Source organism: Anoplopoma fimbria, chromosome 20 (genome assembly GCF_027596085.1).
Source record: "Anoplopoma fimbria isolate UVic2021 breed Golden Eagle Sablefish chromosome 20, Afim_UVic_2022, whole genome shotgun sequence".
NCBI classification, from domain to species: domain Eukaryota; kingdom Metazoa; phylum Chordata; class Actinopteri; order Perciformes; family Anoplopomatidae; genus Anoplopoma; species Anoplopoma fimbria.
Genome location: NC_072468.1, coordinates 20,213,078 through 20,221,455, shown reverse-complemented (window position 1 = coordinate 20,221,455; position 8,378 = coordinate 20,213,078). Strand labels below are relative to the sequence as shown.

General features: G+C 38.5%; 1 protein-coding gene across 1 annotated transcript; it reads right to left on the bottom strand.

Moving 5' to 3' along the window:
* Positions 1-1,344: 1,344 nt before the first annotated feature.
* oscp1b (organic solute carrier partner 1b) lies at positions 1,345-7,605 on the bottom strand. The gene is made up of 10 exons (XM_054621978.1): positions 7,385-7,605; positions 5,984-6,138; positions 5,388-5,555; positions 4,826-4,906; positions 4,600-4,703; positions 3,542-3,670; positions 3,101-3,170; positions 2,600-2,739; positions 2,396-2,459; positions 1,345-1,779 (listed from the first exon to the last, which is right to left on the bottom strand). Exons 1-10 carry the CDS (start codon positions 7,494-7,496, stop codon positions 1,660-1,662), a joined length of 1,143 nt encoding a protein of 380 aa, XP_054477953.1. The 5' UTR covers positions 7,497-7,605; the 3' UTR covers positions 1,345-1,659.
* Positions 7,606-8,378: the final 773 nt, after the last annotated feature.

The window sequence follows — 8,378 nt, the reverse complement described above, 5'->3', positions numbered from 1 at the left end:
CGGTTGCCTCCAGTGAACAGTCTTGCAGAATGACTGGCATGAGCTCTGGTTTCTGTTTGTTTTGCAGGTAGGTTGTATCCTCAGGGCACACAGTGTTTCTTGTCTCTCCTTTGCCAAGATTATTCGGAAGAACTCACCAGAATCCTCCTCCTCCTCCGGATCAGATCAGAGAAATGTCTCAGCATGTCTTGCCTGCATGGTATGCACCATGTTTGAGTGTGTACGTAAGAGTGTGGTTTACTGGGGGAGTGCAGACTGTCTCACTCTGACCCATCTGCAGGCAGACTGCACACAGATATCCTGTGTACAGATAGCTGTTGCTCAAGCAATGTTTTATTGCAGGTTTTTGCTTGTGGACGGAAGTCTAATTGGGGATTACGTTCGAGCACATTGCTTTTAATGCTTTGGTTTGGTGGTAGATATAGAAGAATAATCAATTCGACATTTGTTGTGAGCCCTACACTCGTACCACAAGTGATTAAGTGTGGGGAAAAAAAACTAGTTTTTTTTAAGACTGCATGAATGCATACTTAAATGCAACATAGCAATGTGTGGTAGTTACTTTGGACAGACCATATACAGTACATGTTTTTTTAAAAAGGTCAGACAGCTCCCCCTATTGTTAGAGCTTGTAAACTGCAACAAGCTGTCACAAGGTTCATGTCATTGTTCACACTCACATCAGTACCAAAGCGGAAGACACAGTCCATACAACATGTGTAAAAACATACCTTTTTCATCTATTTATTAAAAATCCTACATAGCACATTGAACAATTTACCAACTGTAGCAATATGTATACAATTAAAATATTACATTTAAATAAATAAAGTATGCAATTAACATATTTACATATTAGACAATTACTTATATTACATTACTCGATCATACTAATGTTTCAATAAATGAGCACATTTCTGGGCCGTACGTCAAGACTAAAGACATCACAGGATAGTGGGAAAAGGCCTTACAAGTTGCTCCTCATACTGTTTTAAAGGAAGTGACGCAGGATAAACAGATTTCTTACCAAAATAAAGATTTGAGGGAATACAAATCACATTAGAAAGAGCACTTGGGTTTCCTCCAATTCTCCCACAATATCGTCATTTGTTCATTAGAATACAGCAGAACTTAACAAATTCCCTTTTTACACCGTGTAAAATGGAATTATGGACCATAAATAATCAAAATCAACTAAAACCAAGATGTATAATTATAACATTTAAGATAAATTACACTGTGTAAAATTAAAGAAATATATATTTTGTGTACAGGAGCTCAGTACAATCTCCAAAAAGACAGTTTTGCAATTAACACATACACATGTTCAACACACATCGGCCCACTGCACTGGAACTCTTTTCAGTTTCCAGCAAACATCCTATTAAAGTGTATTACAGCTTAAAGCTTGGCTCACCACATTCTTTACTGCTAACTATGCAAATTTGCAGTTTGCAGTTGGTCATTTGACAATCAATGGAAACACCGGCTCACATCTGCATTTTAAAAAGCACCCAAAGAAAGAAGGATTTCTAAGTGCATGTGAGGTTTCTGCAGTGTATATGCAGGTACGGACAGCAGACTGGTCTTCAGTGGAACGTACTGTTGACGATGCATTGTGCCCCACTCCCTGTGGGCATTTCTGTCAGGCTGTCCATGTCACAGCCCGTCCATCATGGCCAGGAGGTCATCCCCTTTGCTGCTGGAACTGGGTGATTGATCTCCAGACTCTGTGAACTCTCCCATGATCTTGGCCAGCTCTGCATTGGCCTGCTGGTTCTGAAAGACAAACGGCCCTAAATCAGCACTGGCATTAACGTGCACCTTGGATGATCCAATCAAAAGTGGACATCCGTCAGTCACAGTGCCAGAGTGGTCATCACGAGGACTTACACCTCATTAGAGTAGATCCTCTTGGACTGGCAAAGCCTCCGATCTCTGATCACTAACTGTTTAATCATAAGCTTATCATTGAGACGGGTAACAATTGGCCCTGAGTCCATTCACGACAATAATATTTTTCATGATTTATCTGTCCCAGACAAATGTCTTCGTGCTGAGATAAATAAAAAAAAAAACCTTGAGTCATTCTGTGATTAGTCCTGTCCAAGCCGTAAGCTGTCCCTGACGCTACGTCAGTTTCTAAACACATTTGACTTTGTGGTAGCCAAAAACAAGATGCACTAGCTGGGACACATTGGAGACCAGACTGAGATGGGAGGAGAGCAGTATCCAATCAGAGGAAAGCAGACAGGCCGAACTAAAACAAACATGATAACTATAAAAGAGGGTTAATATGGAGGATTAGCGTTTGGCGTATTGAGCGGACACAAGAGATGGAGGGGAGGCTCAATGAACTCTGGCCTGGTTGTGAGGACAGATAACTTAGCTTTACCTTCGTTGCTTGGATGTTTATGACTCCATATGAAAGGTCATCTGGTCTTGATATTAATGCCTCTCTGTGATTGAAAAAGAGTCACAAAGTTAGTTTTGACTGGTTAAAACAAGTTAAACTGGTTTTAGTATGAGTTTCATATGATGAAGTGCCATAAAACACATTGACGGTATACACACACAAAAAAAAAAGAAGCAGACTCACTCTTCTTCTTCATCGGTGGCGAAGAGGTTGACTCGGAAGCCGCTGTCAGCATTTCCTGTCTTCTGAACTTCTAACCCTCCCATTAACCTGGCCAACAGGTTCAGCTCCTCTTTGGCCAACGGATTGGGAGCAACGTTGACCTGTTGGTACACAATGGCTTGTTTACTTCAGTATAATAGTGCTGAACCTATTGTTTACAAGATCCTGCTACTGATAACTGAGCACCAGGAAGTGGAGTATGATTCTGGACCAGGATCACTTCACCAAATTCCTGCTAATGTTTTGAACTGTGGACACGTAAAGAGTTAAAACCAATTCAGAAAAGGTGTTAAAGATATAACTAAAGGTGTTAAAGATATAACTGTAAAGGCGTACACACACACACACACACACACACACACACACACACACACACACACACACACAAAGATGTCCAAGTTACACACACACACACACACACACACACACACACACACACACACACACGTGAAGTTATTTCACCTTAGTGTGCTGAGCAGAATTTTTAGATGTTCCTGACATGTGGGTTTCCACTGGACGGCTTACACTGTACCTGAAGGAATAAAATGTAAAGAGAAATTGAACACTTCAATGCAACACAATCCCTAAGATGATCTGTCGACTTATCCAGTAGGCTTTATGCTTTTACTGACTAGTGGGAAGTCCCAGGCATTTCCATTTCTTTAGGCTTGTTCACAACATAATGTAAAGAAATGATGTGACATCAAACCACATCAGTTTAAATATCTAGGACCCTGAAGCGTCGTCAATACTACACCATTAAGTTCAGTTGCCTTTGACTTAGTACTTCTAAATATCTCACAATCTGGATGACAAAAAATCATCATCAACTCACAGCCATTGCATTAATACAGTTACGCAAAGTCATGTTCATGTACATCTTGGATATTTGCAGTGTCTTACATATTCGTGCCTAGTTTGGTGACCCTTTCTCCAAATATCTCAAAAGATCCCTCCCGGAGAGCAGAGGTGTAGTTTCCTCCGTTACCGAACTTCCGCCTGGTCACCTCTTCACCGTTGCAGCTAAACATCCTGGAATTACCAGATAAAAAAAAAAAAAATACAAAATATTATGGACAATGCCTTCAATACTTTTTCTATGCACAGCATTTTGGAAGTAGTTCCTTTAAGTGGAACCCTTAAGCGATCCGTTGCTTTAAATACTTGAACACAAAAATCGCTCAATCCATGGAGAAATACACCGCCGTATTTAGAAACCGTTCCTCGAAAAGTAATTCACTGTGTGTGCAGCCATGTTGTCGTGACATGAGATGTGTTCATGTCGGCAAACTCGGGCTAGATAAATCTAAAATTCTAAGGCGGACACCCGAGAGTAGTTTGATATTCCAACTTGAATTCAGTGCACTTTTTCTTGTCGGAGGACGTTTTATTCCAGGTTCCGAGTACAATGGATTGCAGCATTATTTCTGTGAATGACATCAGCTGACAGGAAGTAATCGTGCACCCAAGCTGTTACCTAGCAACGCAATTCTATTAAAACACGCTAAAACTGAGCTTCTCAGACAGAGGGTCAATACAGGTTTAATCAGACAGACAGTATGAGAAAAATAAAGAGGTTTTATTTTACATATAAAACAAGTTCTAGTAGAAACGCAATATACAATTATTAACTTGGAAAGGAGCATGAAATGTCGGTCTCCTTTGAACAGTTTGTTTCAAGCCAAACATACAACGCATCTAAAATTAGAATGTAAATTCTTGTTGAACAAGACCTCTGTAATGCCATTAGCTGCAGATAGGCCTACTTAACTTAAGATTACAGTGTCCGGGTAAGATCAGCAAGCAGATGAAAGACAAAAAGGTAAACATTGAGAACGCGGGAAGGCCCAAAGGCACATATTACTATCCCAGCCACTTGTTTGATCTCAGCCCTCTCCATAAATCTTTAGAGTGAAGATTGTTTGGGTCTGAGTGAAAAACAAAGCCATAGAAAGTGGTACCTTATCAAGCCTGGGACTTGTGTTCCATAAGGCACAGGACCACTGGTGGGAAGTACAAAGCGGCCATTGGAGTTCTGCACTTTATCCTTTAGGAAAATAGACACCTGGCATAGAAGCAAACATAGAAACAGGATTGTGAGGAAGACAAAACAAAACAAAAGTCAACATTATATTATCCAGTTCATTTACTCCTCATGATTCAAATTTGTGAAGAGAATGGACTTACCCTAATGTGCATGTCTTGGAAGAAGATAAGGAGAGTTTGTCTGATCAGCTGGAATTCTCCACTAGACAAGGTTGTATACATCTAACAATTAAAAAGTACAATGAAAAAATAACTTAATTACACAAACAATGAAAAAATATAACATGTGAAGTCACCCTGCAGCTTGATGTATGTGATAGTGTGACAATTAGAAAACATAGTATATAGTCCAAAATTATGACACTTCTAACATTGACATTTGTCATCTCCTCATTTTGGCCCTATTTCTACAACATGCTGCTTTTTTAATACTGTTTGGTGACACGTTGGGAGAGTGTAAAGTCAGTTGTATACTTCACACTGGATTATGTATGACTAACAAAAACAAAGTTATTATTTTTACATCTGAAGTAGTTTCACTTTCTTCTTTCTTCTTCTTGGTATACTTAGCCATGTTTTTGCATCTATCTATTTTTAAAAATGAAACCTAGTTAATATACCACCCAAAGAAAGCCATGTGTAATGTTGCTAAGCCCTACTCTCGATAACAAATGTGAGGAGAGTGAAGCCACACGTGGCATACCTCTATGAGCTGTCGGTATGTCTCATCAACTTGGCTGAGAATGCTGGGAGTGTCTTTCACAAAGTCTTTGATTGCATCCATGTGGTTGAAGGACACGAGAAGGATGTCCTTAGGTCGGGGACAGAGAAGCACCTGGTACTTGAAAGCCATGGTCATCAAGTCATAGAGCTGTGAGGAGGGACACAGACATGCATGACCTTACTGACTCAGCCATCAAAAACAAAACCAATGCTATTGTTGTATTATTAACAGCAGAGGGTCACATACAGCAACATATAGGCCTTTAGATATGAATCTCAATACCTTTAGAATTACTGTGGTACTCAAGGCAACAAATTATCCAATGTGTTTGCACACTTGATGTATGAATACAAAGTATTGATTGATATGTAGATTTATCTACTGTAGATCTGAAGCATGCTTGACTCTGAGGCGGCAACAAATGTCATCACTATGCTGTTGGTGATAAGGCGATTGATGTGTGGACAAGCTTTGCGTACTGAAGTAAAAATTCCAACTAAACCAAACAAAAGAACAGGAACAATTCAACATGTGCATGACGCAACGGAGGGCTACATCTGTACATGATGACTTACCTTGTCCATGCTGGCTTGATTGAGTCTCATTATTGAGGCGTGGGCGAGCCTGTCGAACACCGTCCGCAGGGCCTTCTTGGAGTAAAGCTCCTGTGGCTTGAAAAGCTCTTCTAGGAACTTTTTGTTGAACATGGTGGTGATGATGTCATTCATAACTATTCAGGCCAACAATAAAACAAAAAAAGTCCACAAATAGTAAACTGAGGTTAGACAAATGTACTATCCACGCAGTAGGCTCAGAAGCAGGCAGCATTTTATACTATATGTTGCCTGAATCCATTTCACTCTAAGCCTATCCCAAAAGCCCTAATAAAGCAGCATTTTAGAAAAGCCATCAGCGTTTCTGAGGGCATGAGACAATTTTATGTAGCGACTGACTTAGGGCATGTTGTTCATGTTGCATGTGGGCCTGCGAGGTACGTTGAAATGCTCAACTCCCATCATTGTCAATGTGGAATAACCAAATAAAGTTTGTGGACATGACCTGAGCAATTTAGTGACGCAACCAGATACATGATGTAGCTGGGAGCAGAGACTGCAGAGAGATTCTTTTAAGGAGCTGGTCAGTGCACATTAGGGTCGCGTGCTGCTTCAGTCTAAGCCAAAGCGGAAAAGCTAAAAGCTACTAATGCATCAGTGCATGATTATGCTGAAGCTCTGTTATAATACCTCTCCTTCTGTCATCCTCTATCCAGCCAGCTATTGTGAACACTCAGTGATTTGAAAGGAGATGGATAAATGAAATGATGTTATGGTCACCAGATTGCTAAATGACAAATAACTCAAAGCTTAAGACAAATATTTGTGCATACCACAGTTGAATATATGCAAAAAAAAAATCTACATACATTTATATACAGTACCAGTCAAAAGTTTGGACACACCTTCTCATTCAACTACTTTGAAGAATCTAAAATACAAAACATATTCTGGTTTGTTGAGCATTTGTTTGTTTGCCACATAATTCCATATGTGTTCCTTCATAGTTTGGATGTCTTCAATATTAATCTACAATGTAGAAAAAAAGAAAAAATAAAGAAAAACCATTGAATGAGAAGATGTGTCCAAACTTTTGACTGGTACTGTATATGTATATATATATATTAGGAATTTAGAGACACATTTACATTTGCTCAGGGCTCATGATTACAGCAACCAGTGTCTAGAGTTATGATTTTATCAAAATATGTGAATATATAAGAAAAACCAGCTGAATCATTTGTGTTAACTCCTGACCTGGCTTTATATATATATATCTTTGCTTTATATTGACTTTCTGATTCTGAATTCACCAACCACAGAACGGACAAAACGACCGAAATGCACGTGCAGCTCACGCACTGCAAGGCTTTCCCTGCAGGGTGACATTTGTGTTGTTAGCTTAGCTGCTAAACTAGCTACCTTTCTTAGCTTTGTCAGCAGGGATGTTCTGAGCTCGGAGCCGCTGGTCCAGGATGTACAGCATTTCTCCGCCGAGGTTGATGAACAGCAGCGGCAGGGTTCTTGAGGACATGGTGGTTATCTGGACGGTTGAATCTCTCCAGAAAACGAAGGCAGCTAGCGGTTAGCAGCTAGCTCGAATGCTCGCCTGTATGTTTGGTAAAGCCTCTTCTGGTTGCCAGGCCACGACGCGAACAGCCAATCAGCGCGTTTGTGCATTATGACGACAGTCCCCCATTCTAGCCAGAGCCGTCAAAAGAGAGAGTCGCGTCAACGGAAGTTCCAAAAAAGCTTGATTGTCACGTGGTTCATGTATATTTCATAATAATAATAATAATAATTAAGCCTTTATTAGTCCCACAATGGGGAAATTATTTCTCTGCATTTAACCCATCCCGGAGGAGCAGGAAGTATTTGGCGGGCTATTGATATTAGTATTATTGATATAATACTAATATTATTATTATAATATTATTATTAATATTATATAATATTATTATAATATAATATAATATATATTATAATAATAATGTTATTGATAATAATATTATTGATAATATTATTGATAATAATATTATTGATAATATTATTAATATTATTATTGATATTATTATTGATATTATTATTGATATTATTATTATTAATAATACTATTATTGATAATATTATTAATATTATTGATAATAATATAATTGATAATATTATTGATAATAATATAATTGATAATATTATTAATATTATTGATAATAATATTATTGATAATATTATTAATATGATTAATAATAAGTCATCAATAAATTATTATTCATATAGAGCAACGACATACTTATTTAGATACATCAATTTTGTTTCATTTTTTAAGTATCATTTTCTAATATGAGGATTAGTAAGTGTAACAGCAAGATATCTGCCTTGCGCTTACTAAAGCGCTTGCTTTAATAGAACTAAGGCAAGTC